Source organism: Hippocampus zosterae, chromosome 15, assembly GCF_025434085.1.
Source record: "Hippocampus zosterae strain Florida chromosome 15, ASM2543408v3, whole genome shotgun sequence".
Taxonomy (NCBI): Eukaryota; Metazoa; Chordata; class Actinopteri; order Syngnathiformes; family Syngnathidae; genus Hippocampus; species Hippocampus zosterae.
This window is the reverse complement of record NC_067465.1, coordinates 15011267-15033020: the sequence shown is the minus strand read 5'-3', so window position 1 is coordinate 15033020 and position 21754 is coordinate 15011267. Positions and strand designations below refer to the sequence as shown.

The 21754-nt window shown below is 44.2% G+C and overlaps 3 protein-coding genes across 5 annotated transcripts in view; 1 reads left to right on the top strand and 2 right to left on the bottom strand.

Moving 5' to 3' along the window:
• LOC127616701 (ankyrin repeat domain-containing protein 13C-like) overlaps positions 1–10448 on the top strand; it is a 237609-nt gene extending 227161 nt beyond the window's left edge. The window contains exons 1-14 of one of the 2 annotated variants that reach the window (XM_052088482.1): positions 1206–1341; positions 1692–2039; positions 2660–2701; positions 2949–3053; positions 4831–4916; positions 4991–5036; positions 5124–5190; positions 6271–6415; positions 6492–6623; positions 7050–7211; positions 7285–7364; positions 7453–7551; positions 9072–9172; positions 9258–10448. In XM_052088482.1, coding sequence (XP_051944442.1) covers positions 1206–1341; positions 1692–2039; positions 2660–2701; positions 2949–3053; positions 4831–4916; positions 4991–5036; positions 5124–5190; positions 6271–6415; positions 6492–6623; positions 7050–7211; positions 7285–7364; positions 7453–7551; positions 9072–9172; positions 9258–9388 — 1680 coding nt within the window. In that variant the 3' untranslated portion in view covers positions 9389–10448. Of the gene's footprint in view, positions 1–1205; positions 1342–1674; positions 2040–2659; positions 2702–2948; positions 3054–4830; positions 4917–4990; positions 5037–5123; positions 5191–6270; positions 6416–6491; positions 6624–7049; positions 7212–7284; positions 7365–7452; positions 7552–9071; positions 9173–9257 lie in introns of those variants that run through there. The other variant, XM_052088483.1, reaches the window with a different exon arrangement.
• Positions 9–1138, bottom strand: znf830 (zinc finger protein 830). The gene has a single exon (XM_052088552.1). The coding sequence runs from the start codon at positions 1136–1138 to the stop codon at positions 104–106; it is 1035 nt and encodes a 344-aa protein (XP_051944512.1). The 3' UTR covers positions 9–103.
• Positions 10449–11627: 1179 nt separating the features above from the next.
• On the bottom strand, positions 11628–21119 carry LOC127616714 (serine/arginine-rich splicing factor 11-like). Of its 2 annotated transcripts, none has more exons than XM_052088504.1 (12): positions 20817–21119; positions 19636–19769; positions 16072–16187; positions 15915–15995; positions 14819–14856; positions 14614–14747; positions 14458–14527; positions 14225–14344; positions 13048–13140; positions 12885–12971; positions 12585–12789; positions 11628–12144 (listed from the first exon to the last, which is right to left on the bottom strand). In XM_052088504.1, the coding sequence occupies exons 1-12, from the start codon at positions 20936–20938 to the stop codon at positions 11929–11931; spliced, it is 1416 nt and encodes a 471-aa protein (XP_051944464.1). In that variant the 5' UTR covers positions 20939–21119; the 3' UTR covers positions 11628–11928. The 2 variants fall into 2 exon arrangements, with proteins under 2 accessions (XP_051944464.1, XP_051944466.1); XM_052088506.1 differs by having other exon boundaries at positions 13048–13137.
• Between the last annotated feature and the right edge of the window lie 635 nt (positions 21120–21754).

Sequence of the window (21754 nt, the reverse complement as noted above, 5' to 3'; positions counted from 1 at the left end):
CGATAAGCTCCGGTTTCCTCATATTTAATGTGAGCATACAGTCAGTACAAAAAGTTCAGTTGGTTGCGTGTCTTTTTTTTTGTACATATATTTTGTATACAGATCATGCCAGTGCGCCTTTGGCCCTCCAGTCCCGGGACAAAAGTCGAAGTAGTTCTTCATTCTCTTCCTCCTCGTCCTCCTTGTCCATACTGGCTTCGGTCTCCATGGGTTCTTCCTTGGGCTGAAGCCTTCTCTTCACTACGTCCCTCTTGTCCCTCAGCATCTCCACCCTCTTGTAACATTCGATCTGCTCGTCGATCTCGTCAATTTGTCGCTCGAGGCGGCCCTCCTCGTCGTCCTCGGCCACGATGGCCTCGGACTTGGTGTTCACCTGCCGGATCTCCTTCTGAAACTCCTCCCACTCCTTGTCCATGTGGTCCTTCGGCGCGTCCACGTTTCGCACCTTAGCGTCCCGAACCGGGTCATCGAAGAAACCCTCAGGCAGCGTCTCGGTCGTGTTGTCCTTCTTCTCTGCGCTTTTCTCCACCACTTCTGCCTTGACGATGGAGCCAGAGTGGGAGGCGGTGGGGGCGGACGGGATGGAGCTGTCGAAGAAGTCTGCTGGTAATCCGGTGTGTTCCGGGGGCTGAGAAGCGGCTGTGGTGGTGGTCGCCTCTGCTTCCCCAGTCATCTCGTTTTCCACCTCATCGTTGTCATCGTCGTCATAGGCACCCGCTAGCAGACTAACACCCGCCGAGTTCTTGGCAGAATTCGGTTTCTCAAAGAAATCTGCAGGTACCGCAACGGCGGACTGACCTGTACCCAACGTTTGCTTTGCCTTTTTTCCGTTTATTTCCTTGTCATCGTCAGTCACTTTTCTCTTCACCGGTTGACTTTGCGTTGTTTGTTTCGCCTCTTTGAGCTCGCTTACCTTCTCCTTGTGCTGTTTTCCAAGGACGTGAGCGGGCCACAGCAGCTCAGATTTTACCTGCGTGTTGCAGATAACGCAGCTCAAGTGGCCCAAGCTGTTATACTTTGCGAATGGAGACTCGACGCGCTTCTTCTCGGACGTTTGCCTTTGCTTCTCCCTCATCAGGCGCCGAAGTTCCTCTTGATTTACAATTTTCTTTCCTTTCCCTTTCTTCGCGGAGGCCATTGTGACAAGCAAAATATACCAATAACACGGCTATTCGAGTTAGCTTGCTTGACGAGCCGAAAGTATCATGGCGCGTGAAAATGACATCATCAAAAGATTTGCGTTTACGGTGGATCTCGCGATAGTAGCCGAACTCTCCTGCCTTATTGAACCATCCCGGCGTCTGTGTCATATTTGCCGCAAAGCCCGCAGAATCTCAACCGGTTCGGGTTTTTTTTAAGAAAAGGGCTTCCAGGATGAATGGAGGAGACGTTTGTGTAATTGTGGTTACATCTTAGCTACGTTTTGTTTTGATGTGTGCGTCGAATAATATTAAACCCTCGTGGGGTCATATCGCCGCGCCCACTGTAGTACATATATTTTTTTATTGCGGGCTAGCTAGAGCGGCCGGGAGCAGCGCTTCACGGGTGCAAGCTTAATGTCGCCGTTAAGTTTGGCCGTCGTAAAGAAGCGGGATTCCTCCATTGTTTTGTTCTCTTAGCCACATTTTGACTTGTTCTCGTTTATTGCTAATGTCGATGAGTCGAGTGAGCTAGTGTCGCAACCATGACAGGTGAGACGATACGCGCCGCGCGCAAGGACCACTACAAAGGCAACAAGAATGCACAAGCCGTCGACTCGTTCGACGAGACTTCCAACGGGACCATCCCCAACGGGACCGGTCACCACTTGAAGTCCAACAAGGCTTTCGTGAAATCGGTCAAACCGTCGGCACTGCAACAACAGCAGCTGAATGCCAACAACCTGAACGGCAACGCGTCTGTCGTCAACGACGATAATAAGAATCCGATCATTCTCGCCAACGACGATTTCCCGGTGCATGAGTGCGTGTTCAAAGGGGACGTGAGACGGCTCTCCTCCCTCATCAGGACCCATAGCATCTCTCAGAAAGACGTGCATGGTAAGAACAAACCCACGAGCTCGTTGTTTTCATCCTCTCTCCTTGACAAATAATTGTATGATGCTGAAGAGCGTTGTTGTTCACCACAATTCTTTATTCCACACATTCTGTCCATTCACCAATTTTCAAATGTTTTCAGTGTTCCTCATTTTCCATGTCAAGTCACATTTCCATCACTTCATTGAAAAACATGACATACTACTGCACTTCACATTGACAGTACAGAAAATGCAAAACATCGTGATTGTGATTGGTCTGTAAGATGTCAGAAAAACTGGACAGCAAGGACTAACAAAAAAACCCAAAATTACATAAAGAAAATGTCTATTTTCTCAATTTAAAAAAAATATTTTGAACAAGTCAAACTAAAAAACTGTTCAGATCTCTCCAGAGTATAGTATTTATCACATTCCCCAAATTCCCACGATTTTACATCTACCCCCCTCCTTCCACATTCCATGACAGATAGAAATCATTCAAACTTCAACCTCCCATCCAAAATATAAACAATTGTGTGGGTCTTACACCATGTCATTTCATCAACCTTCACACACAATTTCTATAGAATGAGCGTTCTCTACTGTCATATGGATTACTGTACTGTCTTTTTTTTCTTTTAGGTAATACCCCTCTGCACCTGGCTGTGATGCTGGGCCACAAAGGTAAGAGGGCAACATATGCTTACAATCTATAACTCAAGGCTAGAGTAACTAGAACACTGAAAATAATGGAAATTAATTTAATGGGTCAAACGGTTGCCATCTTAATACTTGTTCTAAATGGGTGATTTTTAGGTCACACAGGTTGTGAACATGAATCCAATAAAAAGCTCACTCTTTAATGACCTCGGGTGGCTGTACATGCAAAGGTTAATCCTGATCTGTTTCCATGTTTTGTTTTGTTTTTTAGAATGTGCCCTTCTTCTTCTGGCCCACAATGCACCAGTTAAGATGAAGAATGCACAAGGATGGAGCCCTCTGGCAGAAGCCATCAGCTACGGCGATAGACAAATGAGTAAGTAGCTCCACTTCATCAAATACTCAGTGTGTGTGCTGCTTTATAGCTCGTATTGACTGTTTTAAAGTGGGGTACACACATCCAGTATAAAGACATGAACATCTTAACCTATGGACCGCAGATTTCTGTTGGCTCATTTGCAGCACCAGGTGGGCATTAGCGGTAGTGTTCTAGAGTGGCTTAGATCTTACTTGACAGACAGAATGTCTTGTGTTAGCCTTGATTTGCTCTGAGTCCCGCTCTGCCACACTGTCGCATGGGGTTCCACAGGGTTCAATTTTGAGGCCACGGCTGGTTTCATCGTATTTGCTGCCCCTGGGCTCCTTCTTTAAAAAGTTTTTTTTTTCCTTTCACTGCCATGCAGTTGACAATCAGATCTATGTCTTGAGTGAGCAAAAATAATGCTTCCTCCTTGAGGCCACTTTTGTTCTGCCTGACACTGAACCTTTTGAATTTGAATGAAAAGAAAAGAGAGGTTGTGGTGTTTGGTCCCAGTTGCCCTTATAAATCTCATACCGTTGACTTGGACCCCCTGGCGCCTTATCTAAAGCCAACACTCTCAGTCATGTCTGACTTAGAGACATTTTACAGAACTGGACCTCTCTACCTTGAAATGGAGGAGCCCTGTCAGTTGCTTCTCTGTGCGTGTTAGTTGGTGGATTTGATCTGAGCATTTATTATCCTGGTGTTGGCCATCCGGGCGGCTTTGGAGCGCCGCCCAAATGACGGCTTAGTGTCGGGAAGCTCGTCACGAAGCGTTACGTGTAAACAGCATTTGGAATGCCTTCTCTCTGTTCATGCTGTGAATCTTGTACAAGTTATTAAAGATAGAAAAGTCCAGCGTGAATAATTGAAACACAGCCTGCATGCCGGAGCTTTGCATGTGCCTCCCCCTTTGCAATTTTTATGGAAAAAGTCAAGTGAAAGGCGGGTGATTATGTGTGGTTCAAAAAAACAACAACAAAAAAACTGCAGGTTTGTCCTCCATCATCACCTATAGCCGCCGCCTCGTCATCAGGTTACCGTCCTCAGCTCTGACTGCCACAGTGCATCTGGAGTTGCATTAGCTTAATGCGCCGCTGCCCAAGCGTATCTGAGCCACCCCGTGTGATTAAGTAACCGCTGGAATTGTCCCCCTTACTGGAGTCATGCACTGCAGGGCTTGAATAAAGGGATAGCTTTGTTCCTCCTTTCCGTGCACAAATGTCTTAGTTCAACCAAATTTTAGACTGGGTGTTACCTTGTGTCAGTCCATTCACTGGACACGTCGCCACGTTCCCCTTTTGGCTCAGCTCCTTCTTCACCATGACAGACCGATACAAAGTCCGCATGCACTTTGAGAAACTTACAAGAAAACGTGTCCAAATGAGCTCCAGTCAAAATCACGTATAATCGATAGATGACAGATGCAGTGCTGGATTGCAAAGCTTTGTAGCTAATGTGGGCTGAATAATAGCGTTGTTTTTGTTTTTCCCCTGGATGCAGGCAGAGAGGTACTAGTTTTAAAATGTGGTCCTGATTGAGCTTCTCCAGGTTTCTTCACATTAGTGCCCCCATCACATGAATAAATAAATATCTGGCGATGGCCTGTAATTGCCTTTGCTCTGACATCTGATGGTGGACCTCTGAAGCACAGCACAGGAGAAGTGACATCTGGAAAGTTACACATGCGAAATGTAGCATTGCCCTTCTGACAGTGTCCATCAAACGTGAGTCTTCTGGGCGTGAAAGTACATGTCAACGGGTTCATTGGTTCTCGCCTCTTGTCTTGCAGTCACGGCAATACTGCGCAAACTGAAGCAACAATCCAGGGAGAGCGTGGAGGACAAAAGGCCAAAGTTACTCAAAGCCCTGCAGGAGGTGAGCATATCAGATTATCACTTTTGCTTGGTAATTTACAACCGGTCATCCACAACTCTTCTCTGTTCGTGAAGCTGGGCGACTTTTACTTGGAGCTGCATTGGGATTTTCAAAGCTGGGGTGAGTATTTTGCTTCAATGGTGGCCAACTGATGGAAACGCCGGAAATAATTCATGAGCATTGTTGCACCCCACCCCACCCCCACAGTGCCTCTGCTGTCTCGGATGCTTCCCTCTGATACTTGTAAAATCTACAAGCAGGGCATCAATATCAGGTAAGGCGTCCATTATGACCATGAAATAATCTACCGTCCATTATGTTATCAGTTTAAATTTCAGGGGCAGCGGTTACTACAGTGGACAGCTTAGCATTCTATCAGGTCTTTGTGTCTGGGGGCATTTTATTCATCCCTCCACAGATAGTGATTAGAGGAGCACGGTGTTTATTTCTATTTTCCACACTATAGGGCGCACCAAAAAGTCTTCCATTGTCTTAAAAGCTCACCGAGCGCCTTAAAACCCGGTGCGTCTTGTGTATGGTCATTACGGTAATACGTCGACCAAGATGGCTCCTTGCTGGAGACATGCTTACAATGTTATAACTTGCAGTTGGTTCGGTGAATTGTGTCGCTGCTGTGTTAAATAAGTTTTTGTTGCAGCTCTGAAAAAAAAGAGAGCTGTGGTGTTTTTTTTAAACGCAGACTTTATTAATGGTTTTCACAGTATTAATTGTTGGATCAAGGTATTACTGCACCAGTACTGCGCCAGTACTGGATCCATTGCTTGGCAGCATCACTAGTGTCTAAGAGGTCTTGATCTGTGCAGGTGGGCCCCACTTCACAATCCCGAAGAATGTGGTCCATTGTTTGTATTGGGTGGCCACACGGACATTCACTGCTGAGTGAGAGTCCCCATTTGTAGGTGAAATTACATGACAACCAAATGGATCTGTGATGAGCGGCGTATTTCTCAAAAGGAGTGAGCCAGTCAGAATGTTGCACTATTGTGGCAGAACAGTGGGGCAAATTTCCATAACACCCCTCAGTCACCGAGTTTCTTCCTCCCTGACCTGGCAACGAATGTGGGGATTAGGCATTTTCAATGTTCACATTCCAACAGCCAGACAATATAAGCACTTCAAAGACAAAAGTTTGCTCTCACCAACTCGTGCCATCAGCATTCCATTCTGGGAAGTGGACCCAACTCAAATGTTTGGTCAATTGGTGTTTGGTGATGTGTCCGCCGCATGCACAACGTGCACAGATCCGCCAGACGAATCGACCAGTGTGTGTTGATGGCATGCCGATGAATCGCAGTGAGAACACAATCCGTGCTTTTTACCTTCTTTATGGTAGGTTGGACACCACCCTCATCGACTTCATCGACATGAAGTGTCAGCGCGGAGACCTCAGCTTCATTTTCAGTGGTGAGGCGCCGCCCTCGCAGTCCTTCGTGGTCCTGGACAACGAAGCCAAAGTGTACCAAAGAATACACCACGAGGTCCGACACTCTTCACCCCCTGGAGAAGCAGCAGCAGCATGAGTTGATGGCCTGGGTTTTGCATGTGTCTTGAAAGGAGTCAGAGATGGAGACGGAGGAGGAGGTGGACATCTTGATGAGCAGTGACATCTACTCGGCCACCTTGTCCACTAAGTCCATCACATTCTCCCGCACTCAGAGTGGCTGGCTCTTCAGGGAGGACAAAACCGTAAGCGCGTAGACATTAACCGTATATTCCAGTTCATCAACTGCAGAGAGTACGAGCCAAATGCGGTTTTATTAGCTCATTTATTTCAAATCGTTTATCGACAACTAATAAACGATACGGATGAACTATTTGATGTGTTGTCAAGTTATCTCATAATAAATTATGTGCTCATAATAAATCGCATCTTGGCCAGGTACACTTGTTTCAACCAGCTAGGCAACAATTTGAAACCAGGCATTTATTTTCAAAATGTATGTTTTTGAAAAATCGTTTGGTCATAATGATAATCATCTAAAGAGTCTACAGTGTGAATAGAATGTTCCAAATTCTTTTCGTTTTATATATATATATATATATATATATATATATATATAGCACCATTTTGGCAACGCATAGACAAACATGGGCTTTGATGCGGCGTTGCAGGAGCGGGTGGGCAACTTCCTGGCGGACTTCTACGCCGTCAACGGCCTGGTGCTGGAGTCTCGGAAGCGGCGCGAGCACCTGAGCGAGGAGGACATCCTCAGGAACAAAGCCATCATGGAGAGCCTCAGCAAAGGCGGCAGCATCAGCGAGCACAACTTTGAGGTGAATCACGTTCAATTTTTTAGGGTGGTGTGGGGGGTTACTTGGACACAACAAATAGCAACTGTTTTCACAGTCCGCGAGGAGGCAGTCCCTCTCGGCGCCGGCCCCCAACACCATTTCTTGGGAGGAGTACATCACAGCCGAGCACGGAAAGTATGTTGTCGTTAAATTTTAGGTTTTGTTTTTTTTGTTTGGTAACAGCGGGACAATGTTGTGATGTTTCTCCTCCTTGTGGGCGCAGGCCTCCTCATGTGGGCAGAGAGCTGGTGTGCAAGGAGAACAAGAAGCATTTCAAGGCCACCGTAGCCATGAGCCAGGACTTCCCGCTGGGCATTGAATCGTAAGTAACCCACCCTTGACTTGACACGCGTGGTATGAGATGGCTCTTACTAAAGCGGAACTAATACAGGAGTGTCAAATCCTCATCTAAAATTAGATTGCTGATGGTTGTACATTTGTGCTGATATCCACAGAGGGAATACTGTACTTGCTAATGGGAAGGAAAAAAAGGGAAGTAAAAACCTACTTGAATAAAATCATTTATAACACTTTGAAGTAGCCACACAGTTTGCAACTCGAAGTAATTATGGTTAAAAAATGTTTAGCATGAGAGTCACAGGAGTAAAACCACTGAGAGATTATACATATTTACTGTATATTTGCAGAACATTTCACATAAATCCAAATCTGAGTCTTTTACTCAGAAAACATTGATCACGACTTGCTCCGGATAAAAGGTCTATGAAACCAATTAGAATGAGGAATAAAAACATATAAACAAACAAAAACACAGTCAGTAGAGAGGGTTCAAAATTACAACTGAATATCCAAATCAAAGTCATTTAAAAAAAATGGCATGACTTGTCAAAGTCATCAATGTTCATAAAAAGCTGGTGACTCAAGCCTGCGAGAATGAGATCAGAAAACAGGAAGTAAAGACCTACCAAAATAAATTTGGCGCACAAAATCAAAGCTCACAGTTCCACCCGATCTTCCTTTCATGCCAATAGGAATGAGTCAAAATAAATAAAGGTAGTTGAAACCTTCAAAAAAAAAAAAGGCTCCGGAGCAGGGTCCCATCAAGGCACTGAGAATCGGTCTAAAAGCAGGAAGTAAGAATCTACCAAAATAAAATCCGTAGTAGTCAAAGATCGAAATCTAATTCACCAATACCAGCCCCGAATGAAAGTTCTGTTAAACCAGTGGGAAAGAGCAATAAAAAAGCAACAAGTGAAAATGCAAAGGGTGGGGGGTAAGCATTCATGAGTAAACATTTGTCGTCAAAAAGCGCGTTGCTAATGTTGGGTGCAGAGTGGCTTCCTTCAAAGGGTTTAATTTATTTTTCTGCAGTTTATGAATTGATTCGGGCTCCTGAGGGATTCAGATTGCAGTCAGGAAGTGTAAAAGAAACACAATTCATGAGATTACGTAGAGACAATATGATAATGAGAGGCGGGGAGGTAGGCCTCTCATACAAATCCTGGAAACAAAGAAAGTAACATATCATCTGACCCGGTGTGGCTGGAAGAAGTTGGGAGTGGTGAGGTGAGACCAGACCACCACTCCTCCCCACCATTTGGTGTGATGGCAGGAACACGGATACTTGAGATAACAGTTCCTTTTTTGATGTTAAACATGTCCTATGGAGGGGGGCCCGAAAAGTGGTGGGGGTGGAGGGGCACTAAAGGTTATTGTAAACACAGGGAGCACGAAATACCTCCAACAACATTCTACATTCTTTGTTTCTTTCAAATCCAACTAACAGAGAGGAATACAATACAATACATGCTGATTTATATAGCGCTTTCACAACAGCGGCGCTTTACAAAACAGAATAATACCTTAACACATTTGTTTCAGTTTATTGAATGTGTTGGAGGTGGTCGCTCCCTTCAAGCACTTCAACAAGCTGCGAGAGTTCGTCCAGATGAAACTGCCCCCCGGCTTTCCCGTCAAACTTGGTGCGTCGTCCCCGTTTTCCCGGCAACTCTGCTTTCCCACACCGACCCCCGCTAACACGTCCCTCCCGCTTTGTGTTTTGCACAGACATCCCCGTGTTCCCGACCATCACGGCCACCGTCACCTTCCAGGAGTTCCACCAAGACCACTTTGAGGGCTCTCTCTTTGTCATCCCCCCCGACTTCAAAGAAGACCCCAGCCGCTTCCCGGACCTCTGACTGCCTGCAAACACAACACTTCATTTCAAATCACTGTCTTTACGTGCATATATACAAGCATACTGTATTTCTCAAAATAGCGGGAGTAATATTCAACATTATTTATGTCGAGTTAGTTTAAAAGAAATGGAGGAGAAGAAAAAGGACTTAAGCTGTGCATAGAAGATTGTGGAGCAACCATGTGTTGGAAATGAAGCTTGTCTTAAACTGGTTTACGACATGTGGTGGGTAAGACTGCGCACTTTGATTTCAGCCCACAGTCTGTTTGTGTCTTGTTGTTTTGGTCAGCAAAAAATCTTCAAATAGGTTTCCTCTTTAATCTTCATGAACAGGGATAATTACACTCCCCCGCCCTCATAGAGCAAAAGGGAGGCATCAAGTGAACAGGCAGACTTAGAAGGGATGCCACTATTTGAGGAAATCTCTTTTCTGTGTCATAAATGAGAGCTGAGTGCCAGCCATTTTGTTGCCGGATCCAAAACAAACCAATGCTTTCCATGCTGCTATTCTCAAAGGACTCCACGGTATATTCTTATTAATATTCATCTTGTCATTTATTTCAAGTGTCCTGACACTGTCCTGTAAATAGTTTTGGCTTCTCAACAAACAAAAATATTATCGGTTATATGATATACTTAAGCTTAATTATGCATTTGTGCAGATATGTACTGTACGTATATGTCTCTCTACTCATGGACTTAACGGTGTGTAGCAATACGTTGACGATACGCAAGAATGTTTTTAACTGACCTCCAAAATACGTTCATTTTCCGCATTCAGGTTAGCTCACGTTTACCTCCTACTCCTCGACCGTCTTCTCCATTGTCTTGTCAAAAGATTGTAGCGCGTGCGAGACTTTTCAGGTTTACCGTCATTGGTGTCAATCTGCACTGTTTGAGGGTGACTACGTGGCACACAGTTTAACAAGTCTGTCACCCCTTCAAACACCTTTCAGTGCTCATAGTAGCTTGTCTGTTATTATTCTTTTGTACAAAACTATGCTGTAAAGTTACTGGCACTCATCCTTCCTTCTCAATAAAGCACCAGCATCATACAGATACTTCATTTGTCGTTCACTTTCACTATGAAAGTCTGTTATGTGATTATGCGTTTATCAGACGTCTTGATGATGTTTGAAAATGAAAGTGGATTGAATACACTTTCATTTTCAAACATCTTTTTGTTTCATGTTATCGATGTTGAAGCTGCGCCGAGTTCAATTTTTTAGTAGTGGGTTTCAACTCGTACAAAAAGAGAAAAACTTCAAATGTATACAGTATGTATAGCTGGCGTTCGGCCGAAACATCTCACGTCACAATTTTTTGTAAATCGCACGTCCCCCCAACCCTCCCCACAAATATACTACAGTAATCCCTCGTTTATCGCGGTGAATGGGGACCAAAACCACATCGCGAGAAACGAAAATCCGCAAAGTAGCATCCAATTAACATAAACCTGTACAATTTTTTTTTTTTTTTGAAAGTCCGCAAACAGTCCGCGAGAAGCTGCAAAACAACAGCGAGTCACAAAGAGCAACATATATAGTACTGTACCCCACGTATGTTTTTTTTTATATGTTTGAAAAAATCCACGATTCACTGAACCTGCGATAAACAGCGAAGCAGCGAGGGGCCACTTCATTCAAGCGTTAGGGAGGGGTTATGATGGAGGGGTGTTGCAAATCATGAAGACCGGCCAAGTGGTATGATAACATTGTTTTATACATGTCCTCGGCTAGGCCTCAGCTTCAAAATCAGTCCTTGGTCCCTGGCCTTGGAGGCAAGTCCTTGGTCCTTGGCCTCGGAAAATATTCCAAGTCCTTGGCCTCGGGTTGCCGGTCCTTGGACACAACACTGCAATCAAGTAACGGGACTGATGATTGGCTCACATTGTAAATTCTGCTGCATTTAGCGGCATTGTGTGAATGGCAGTGCCACCGCCAAGGGGTTTCACGATTGTCATGTGAAAGTCCAGCAGCCACATAGAACCAGCCAAACAGCCACAAGTTGGTCAACCCCGCATTAACTGTTGGTCGGTGCAATTTTGCTACTTTATTTGGTTGATACATATCCGTCAGTCAACAGATGAATTTCATAAAGGATTTTTAAAAATGCATAAACCAAGTTGCGTAAAATGTAGACATACATACAATTAACCTAAAAATGTAAAGATACATTTCATATTTCATGTAGTGCACAGCCGAGGGTGCCACTTAAAAAAAACATACTAAACATTTACCAAAGGTTTTTTATTTATATAAAAGAAATCATTGATAAAACAAAACATTTCCAAACAAGACGCTAACATGGACAAGGGAGAGCCTACCAAAAACAATGCATATGAATTGTAGCGTAATGTGAGAAGAAAAGCAACAACTTCCAACCTGGACTTCCAGTTTTAATGTGACAAGCATCAACAAGCTAATGTGATGGGTGGAAAAAGAATCAAATCACGATGGGGGAAATGTTCTTTTTCTTTGTTCTTTGAATCACGATTCACATTCGGCCGGATCAAGCGGGACAGAGCGGAAGACAGTGTGCTTAGTCGCTGACTTCCATGTCATCCTCATGGACGTCTGCATTGTCGTCGTCATCATCATCATCATCATCTTCGTCACCGTTGGCCTGCCGCGAGTCGCCATTGCCATCTGCGAACTGGGGCGGGTAGTCCGAATCAGAGTAGTCTGACGCCTTCCTCTCCTGACGCTCCTTCTCGCTGTCGTAGCCTTGCTCCTCTTCGTCATAATCCCTCGTAATCTGAAGCGCACAATAAACACATTTATAGTTGCCTTTTTTTGTGGGGCCAGACCATTAAGGCTGATGCAGCTGTTGATATTTGGACAAATTAATTCCGAGAGCTCGGGTTGGGTAGAGAGCCCAGGACCTAAATTGGCAAAGGGGCTGAATAATAAAAAAAAAAAAAAATCACTGAAGTAGCCACTTTAAAAATGATATCTTCTCGGCCGGCAGTTTATAAAAATAATAAAATGTGCAAAGATGCCCCATCATTTTTTATTGATCATCACTGTCATCGACTTAAATTGCCACGATCGTCTTATTTCTGTGGATTCCTGTGTGGCTTCCTGCCGAGATGGGCTACGTACATTGACGTGAATGGAACAAAGTGTATTCTTTTTCCTTCTAGAATTAGAGGTCAAATTTAAAATGAATAACAATTAGAGTTTGTTTGCTCTTACCTTGATGTCTCCCTTGTCTCCTACGTCCGACTTCCTATCCCTGTCCCTCTCTCTCTCCCTGTCCCTCTCTCTCTCCCTCTCCCTCTCCTTTTCCTTGTCCCGGCTTCTCTTCTTCTTGCTGGTGGACCTCTCCCTCTCCTCTCGTCCTCGGTCTTTGTCGCTGCGGCGCTCTCGCTCCTTGTCCCGCTTCTTCTCCTTCTTGTGTCTTGGCCAAAGAAAACAAAAACCTACTGGTTAGCCATCTGTTGAACGAAATCCAAGCGTGATGTTGATCCCCCCCCCCCCCCCCCCTTTGCTAACCTGCGAGGAGATGGAGATCTGGAGCTCCTCCTCTTGGGTGACTTCTTAGGAGGGGAGCGGCTGGCGCTGCGACTGCGTCTGCGCCTCCTTACGAGAGCAAAGACAAAACGATGTGAGTGTAGCTTATAAAAGTCAAAGCTTTGCGGAGTGTCCTGTCACTCACCGGCTGACGCTGCGTGACCTCCGAGTGGTGCTGTAACTCTTAGGCGGCGTCTTGGACCTCCTTCTCAGCGCCTCTTCCTTCTTACGATCTCTGCTGGGAATATTGGGTGTTTTAAGTCGTGATGGGACAAAATGTGCAGAGGTTCTGAGGCTTGGGTCAAATAAGGGCCGTTTCCACGAAGCGTGTGTCGAGGCGCGATTCATTTTGGCCAAAACTCTGAAATTATGACGCCTCGCTGGCCATCTGGATCACATGACTGCTTCAGGCATGCTTCAGCATTGCAAATGGCATAAAGTGGCCGTAAAACACAATGGTGCCATCCCTACCCTGAAGCATGGTGGTCACAGGATCATGCTGTGGGGATTCATTTCAGCGGTAGAAACTGAGAGACTAGTCAGAATTGAGGGAAAGAAGAATACAAAAGCGTACGAAGACATCCTGGAAACATGCTCTCTTTTTTTTGCCATATTTAGTCGTTTGTATTTTTTTTCTGATGTTTTGAGGTTGGTGTTTGTATCATGTAGAACAGGGGTGCTCAAACCTTTTGGATCGAAGATCTACTTTTCGATCAACTAACCTCCCGGGATCTACCCTTACCGGCGCGCATGCGCGCACACGCATGCACACGCACGCCCTGAAGAGAAACGGCCTGAAACGGAGGCATGCAACGCACTTTTGCAGCCTTTTAACTATCGTAGCTCACACGTACCGTTTTAAAGTGCTTCCCTGGGCCAACCCGGATTCCTATTCTTTGCTCGTGCCCTCGGTGAATTGTACACGAAGCAAACTCTGAATGAGAATAATGACGATAAAACATAGCGCAACAGTTTTGATCACAAGCTGCAATTGCAGACTGCTGAGAGCTAACAACTTCCTGTGACATAATCACACGCTACCGTAAATTCAAGATTTACCTGCTTTATTTTATTTTTAAATATTTTTTGGGTGAAAATGAGATGATTAGGGTGCAGTGTACACTAGCACAAAAATATATATTATTAACATGTACAAAGATACACAAATGGTTGTTTGTGTTTTTTCTCCTCGACACTCCTCGGATCTACTTGGGACCTGTCTTAGATCTACCGGTAGATCAGGATCTACCTAATGAGCACCCCTGATGTAGAAGATGTAGCGGGTGATTATTTTTAGCATGGTGCGTATGATGTGCACATACCTGGACCTGCTCCTGGAGCGCCTGCCTCTGTCCCTGGAGCGGCTCCGTCTCCTCCGAGGGCTTTTGGAGCGTCGCCTGCTTCTGGAAACTGAGCGCCGTCTGGACCTGCTACCGCTTCGCCTGCAACGTTGCCAGTGTTACCTCTTAATTTCACCCCCCCTCCACCAAATAAAAAAGCAAGCATCCATTTCAGAAAGGTGTTTCTTTCATTTCTTGTGGATCTCACTACATACCTGCGTCTGGACCTGGATCGCGAGCGCCTCCTTCTGGACCTGGACCGAGAACGCTTCTTCCGGCTCTCGTCTAGTGGAGCGAAATAAGACCAATGTGAGAAGACAGCCACTGATAAAGCAATGAGAAAGAAGAAGAAAATCCAATTGTAGACTGACTTCCGGGTTCAATGGCGGCCGAAATAAGCGACTGCGCCTCTCGCACTCGCTTCATGGCTTCCTCCATTTCCTTGTTGGCGGCGTCGGCTTTAAGGCCGGCGCTCAGGTTGAAACCGGCAGCCAGCGGGTTGAGTCTGCACCACCACGTGTTAGTTTGCATGGAAAAACAAAAGTATCCCACACTAACACTTTGACATGTACTTACTGAGGATCGGCCATGAGCTTCAGCAGCTGGTCGGCAGCCTGCCAAAACACAAATGTACAAAGAGAATAGACCATCAGGATTAATGCAACACAATCCAGCTAGCAAGTGTGCCCCCTGATGGCATCATAGGGGATGACATAAGAGGAACCCCATGAGTCTCTCTGATCTTCCAGCAATGCCGTAACGCGATGTCGTCTTTGATTTGCTTGCAGGAAATGTCAAATGCTCAGAATTGGTAACGATCAAGATTTGTAACCTTTTGTGTCAACTTCATGAATGATGTCATGAAGCCATTGGGACAAATTGGAGGGCACTGGATTGAGCCACTCAACATCTTTGTTGTCTAACGTATGTCGGTTACATCACTTGTTCCAGATTTTGCAGGGATTTTCCTGCGGCACATCCTAAACTGGTGAAGGCACTTTTCATTTGCAGATTGAGTGTTTTCTTCATACTGCATTACATGTTCATGTTTTTACATTAATAAATGTCCATACATTGTAGTTGGCAGCAATTTTATTGGAATGGTTACAACAAACTACCGTAACAATGTACAATGTAGATTAGTTATGTCCCTTGAGGTACGTTGTAATGACGCTCGAGGGCATTTCAACTGCAGTTGTAGCGTTGCACCACAATGGAAGCGCTACATCAACAGCAGTGCACAGGAAAGACCTGAAGCAACTACCGAAGAAGAAATTGAATGTGGTTTTTCTCCCTGCTAGTCAGAGCCATGATGTCGATGGAACAAACAGGTAAATACTGCCAAGTGTTTTGAATACAAGCATGCCGTGTTTATTAAAGTAAAGTGTCCTACGTCTCAAAGTAACGTTTATGATTTTTATCGTTGCAGATATGGAAGGGAAAAATCAAGTCACTTTTGTAAAAAGCGACCTCCAGTGATTCTGCAATATGATTTCTTTGGTGACTTTGGTGATTTTTGTTAGCTGTAAGCTATAGTTGTCAAAATTATTATTTTTTTTTATAAATAACTGTGGGTGGGGAATCCATGTGACTTTTCACTTATACTGAATTACTACAATAAAGTGTTTATTTTATTGCAACGATGGCCGTCTCCGTTGTAGTGTGCGCTCACCTGAGGGTTCATGTTGGGTCCTGGGAATCCAAATGCTGTCATGGCATCCATGTTAAGACCGGCAAACGGGTTCGCTCCCATCTGAGCAGAGATGATGATGGTTAGTTCGATGAGTGAAACGGATCGCCAGCAAAAGAAGTGATCTCCGCCGTCTTACAGCAGGACTGGGCATAGGGTTGGGCGTGGGCAGAAGTCCTCCGCCTGGCAGGATGCCCGCAACGGCGTTGGCCGGCGCCAGCAGAGACAACGCTTTGGCCTCGTCCGGGATGGATCCTGTAGAGAACACAAGTGGCGTCAGGACGGGAAGCGGCGACCGCGTGTGCCTCAAACATGTCCAAGAAAAGTGGCTTCACACTGAGAGGTTTTACCTTCCAAGGTTGTGCAGATTTGAACACAATGATTGCAGTGACACAAACTAATGCTGGCAATACAATCACACTGAGTCCAATGAACACTGCCAAGAATGTATCACCTGAACGTGTTTGCTAAGTCATGAACCAAACGTGAGCAAGCCCAGCTCTTCTCCAATGGGCAGTGAGTTTTCATTTAGACGGTTTACTCAAACAAGCGACTCACTCACGGCGCCTTCGCTACTAAAAAGCACACACAGAGAAAAAAATCGGAGATACAAACAACAGAGAGAATTTTAGGGCGGTTGGCAAGTAGTCTGACACAATGTCTCCAAAATAAATTGGAAAATAAATAAATGTGCACATCACAGTGAAATATACCACATGGCGGCAGCAGCATCAACCTGCTGTAACATTTTGTTTTTCTGCTTACCTGTCATTGCATCTATTACACTCAACTACTCAAGGCACAAAGAAAGTCAAAACTTTGTCAGTTAAAAGTATTTAGCAACCTTCCTTTTACTTTGGTTCAAGCTCTTGAGTTAAATATCATAGCAAGAGAACGCGTGCGCACACACATGCCCATGTGATGGGGAACCTGTAAATATTTCAAAAGCAACAATTTGAACATGAGAGATGTCAAATAATAAGCAGGCACCGGTGGGCTCCCGAAGCCGGGCTAACACAAGGGGGGTCCTCAGTTTGCCACAACGAATTTGGACCAAAATCGGAATTCGGCAGACTCTGACACAGGGTTCCTACGTGAGATTAAGGCTTTCCATTAGAATTTTTTTCGCACAATTTCATGTTGCTTTCCATGGCAGGTTGTCCAAAGTTTAAAAATCACAAAATCTTGTGTTAAAAATGTAAGGGCCTTGACTTTAGATTCATGCACTCAATGCCTTTTAACGGTCCGAATATTTTAGAAAATTGACGGCGACAGTGAACAGCAACAAACATAATAATTAATCTTCACAGCAGATAAAGAATATGCCTGTAAGTGTTCTATGAGCGACAAGTATTGTTCAAATATTTGTGACCAGTAACACTGCAACGCCGGTGTATTAGCCTGCCTATGCTGTTTTGCAGGGTGTTGGGATTAAGCCAAACGGATTTATTTAAAGCAACACTTGTGGTATTGAACACACAACATGAAATTCAGTTTTGTATGTAGTGAAGTGAGTTGAGTTCACTACCACCAAAAACGCTCAAAAAGAACCAACAAAAGTTTCCAGTTTGGAAAAACTTCAAAGTCAGTTCACTTGTATGACAAGGGACCACTGTACTTTGTACCTTTAAAAGAACGTGCATCTGGACTGCCGAAAACTGATCTAAACCGTAACTACAACCGAGCCAGATAGTGAGGGCATCTTTTGAAGTTCAGATTCTCAATTGGGTTTAGGACTTGTCTCTGGTAGGCTTTTTCATTCTTGCATAAAGTCGTTTAGAAAATGCATGACGCTGGCTGCTTATCCCAAAGTGCCCCCACCCCCCCAACAGAAAACCCTGTTTAATTCGTCTCAATCTTCAGACATTGTTGACACAAATACACACACACACACACACACACACAACAACAACATGTAAACAAAAAGAGCACACTGGAGAGGGAGAGAGAGAGAGAGAGGGTGGGGGAGAAAATGGCTGCAGGAGACAAATTAAGTCGGGTGGTATTTTCTGCAGGAGCGTTTCAGCCTGCGGGACTGGCTGAGCCAGGGAAAAACAACTGTAAAACACAACAACAAAAAGAAGACCACTGTTAAATGTTACACAGTGTAGCAACGTCCGGTGAGGCATTTCGGCAGCCGTCTCAGATGCAGACGGTTATGCAAGTGCGCTCAAAGACTACGGCGGCTCTCATCCAACCTCTTTTGCATTCCAAGTGCACGATGGAAGTAGACAAGGATCTATGTCGATAACTAATTACGGAGTTGTTTTGGCAAGCATAAATTCACGATAGAGTGTGAATTTTGGAGCCTTCCTGTGATACTTGTAGGATGCGCTCAATGTGCCCGCCGTCACAGACGGTCCCCAAGCACGCCTACACCTTATGATGCAACACTGCACGACAGTCAGAAAGGTTGACCGTATGTTGATCTTTATTAACTGTGGGGTGGGCCAGGGCCATATTGAAAAGAAAACTGTAAAATTAATCTAAAATAAAGCAATGTGTTTTGAAACAAAGGTTAAAAATAAGGGGGTAAATATTATCTTAAAACAATTATTTTTACTTTAGTCTTGTGATAAACATCCCATTAAATTTACAACTAGTCACATAAGTGTGATTTCTTTCACAGACTCCGACTGAATTGAATGAAATCTTTGACCTTATTATAATGTTTCTCACGTTACTCCTACAAAATTACAACCTCCCCCCTAAGATTTTGACTAGTTTCTTTTTTTTCTTCAGATGAATAGTTTTTTTGGGTTATACTTTATTGTAACAAAACCAAACAACTATGTGTGGCTATTTTCTTAATTACAACTTTCAAATTCAATTTTTTTCGTCCGCATATTTGACTTTCCTAAAACTTGAGGATTCTTCTTCCAATCCTGTTGCAGTGCACCTACCTATGGGCCAGTGCCCCTAAGGCATGTTCGCTTCATACTATTACGCACGGTGGTAGTTCTCATTCGTAACTAGCAGAAAGAATGAAGGAATCGTGTCAAGCTTGTTCCCCAGCACTCGTGAAAGATTCTAAACATCAGCTGTCATGCCTGATGTCATTTTCATCTTTTCAAAAAGCAAGCTTGAACAAGGAACCAAGTGTGGGCGCGCCCTTCGGTATACTTTGTCCAAATGTTGGATAGGTCCACGTTTGAGCAATTCCGTAACTTTACATATTACCTAGCACTTAGCTCTAAAGCACCTAGGAGAGATGGGAGTTAATTTAAGGAAACAAAAGTGGAGAGAGACACAATAGAGGACAAAATAAGAGGGGTAGTGCTTGAATGCATCCTGGCCTTTTGCAAATGATTATAGTCCCCTGTTGGCAGGCAGAGGACCACTTTCAGCCATCAACCAGGGGCTGCTTTTGACTTCTTCACTACAAAACCACACACCCACTCACGCACGCGCACACATGCACGCACACACACACGCACGCACACACAAATGACAGAGAGAAGTTTAACAGAGGATAGACGGGTATGGGGGGAGAACTTAAATGCATATGATTGAATTCAGAACCCACAGTTTTAAACTAATTTCCCGCCCAAATTTTGGTATACTGCAATGGATTTTTTTAGTCAAGTACTTGCATTGGTACAGTACACCAAAATAATCTCCAATACATCTAACCCGATTACGCACGCATGTGGTTAACTAATGAGCGGACTTCTGAGTCAAAGATTTTTGTGAGGACACAAACCTTCAGCAAACGGGACCACAATCAGTGCTCGGTCCACAAAAACAGTGTTGGTCAAATGTTGAGACACGCCAACAGACTCGGGCTCCTGGAACTTCACAAAACACACACGTGATGTCACTGGCATAGGAGAGTCACTGAAAAAAAAGGGGAAAGGAGGGGACAGTCAATTCATAAAGAGCAAAACATAATTCTGTGACGTATTACTTTTGGGTAATTCACATTGGGAGATGTGAAATATGGAGGTTATCACGTATCAAGTACAACTTTATTGTCAAATGTGCTGTATGTGTAACCCTCTTAGACAACAAATATTCCACACATATTCATAAATTTGCTGATTCTGTTGAATTACTTGTCTATTCGCCATGTTGGTGCATATACCAAAGCTCGGTCTAAAATAAATGTAATGCATTGGCATCTTGTAGCACACCAAGGAAGTAGTGTATAATAAGTATAATAAGTGTAAATATAAGTGTTGAGCGTTTTGTGGTAGAAGCGCTTAAACACATTTGAAATTATAATAATATGATTTAGGATCATAGTTTGTGGTATAATTGGGGTTTAAACAGTTGAAGGAGGAAATAAACATTTTAAGGAAGCTTCCGTTTCGAGCACGTTTTTGCTATTGGAAGGGGGAGGGTAAATTGGGCAAGCAAATAGCATCGCGTTCAACGTGCTTTTTGGGGAAAAAACACAGCAATCCCCAAAGGCAAATACGGGAATGCTGAACTAACCGTGCATGAGTCCATTTTTTGTGAGACACTTTTTTAAAAAATCTGCCATTGAGAATGCAGCGTTTTAAGTCTATGACGTCATTATCGAGATTGCATTGCTCCTTATGGACTCAGAAAACGATAACTTCCACCACGACCTTGGTTCTGGATTTTACATATGTACTTCTGTTTACTGGTTTGTTTCACAGCCAACTGATAAAGCCCTTATACACCTACTACTAATTCACAGGGCAAACTACATTTAAATTCAAAAACCAACGATTACTAAAACGTCTTTTCGAAGGCAACATTTAGCCGAGCCATTGAGCTAGCCAGGCTTCACAGGTCGCGTTAGCGGGCTAGGCCTTGTGTCGCGCTTCAACGTGGCTATAACGCAAGCTAACCAAATAGCCTCAAAATATGCCCCCACGAGAATGAAGCACTCAATCCGTCGGTTGGTTGACTCACTCTGGTGGAAATAACTTGAGCTCTTCAATGGTTCCCAGGAAGCCAAAAAGCGTTCTCATCTGCTCCGACGTTGTGCTCGGCGACACATTAGTCACCTGGACTACCTTCGTGGTATAACTCATCCTTTTCAATTAATAAGCAACGCTGCCGTCGAAAGCTGCGATTTAGTCACCGTTAAAGTGACCGTAGAGTGGTTCAAAAAGCGAATTAATTTGATTTTCGCTGTCTTGGTGCTAACTGGTACAACAACAGACTACCACCATTTCGCGGCCATGTTGGGGTATGTATGAAGCGTTCAAGTTATGGTGGGGAATCGAAAGTGCTAGATTCCCATTCGGTCAAGGCAATTTGGTACTGTACGTCCCATTGGTCTGCTGTTCGGCTGCGGAGGAAACGTTTTTCACAAGGGATCTTGAACCCGAGAACGTCAAAATAAGAGTAACACAACGTCATGTTGCGTGCTCATGTGTGCACGACTCGATGACCAAAATTTTTTGTGTCTGTGTCGTTACGAAAAGTCATTCGTGTATGTACATTTGAAAGATAACTGGAAGGGAATTTACATTCCATTACTTTGATGTTTTAAAAACTCGATTTTGGGAAAAAAAACATAATAATTATTAATTTCTTTCTGCAAATCTTATGTGACGACATGACCTTCCAGAATTCCGGTATTTTAAACGCACCACCAGTACGCTTGCGTGCAACTGGAAAATGGAGGGTGGTGCAGTATTCACACAGGGTCTGAGTATACACGACAGTGACTGTTGACGATGTGAGTCACACTGGCGCAGAAGGTCGGCCATCTTTCATCGCTAACTTTGGCGACTACACCAGGACGAAATACTGTACCTACATAATGTCTGCGCCGTCAGCGGTTTAGTGCCATTTAAAAAATCTATTAAATGTACGTACTAATAGATTCAAACGAGGTGCCT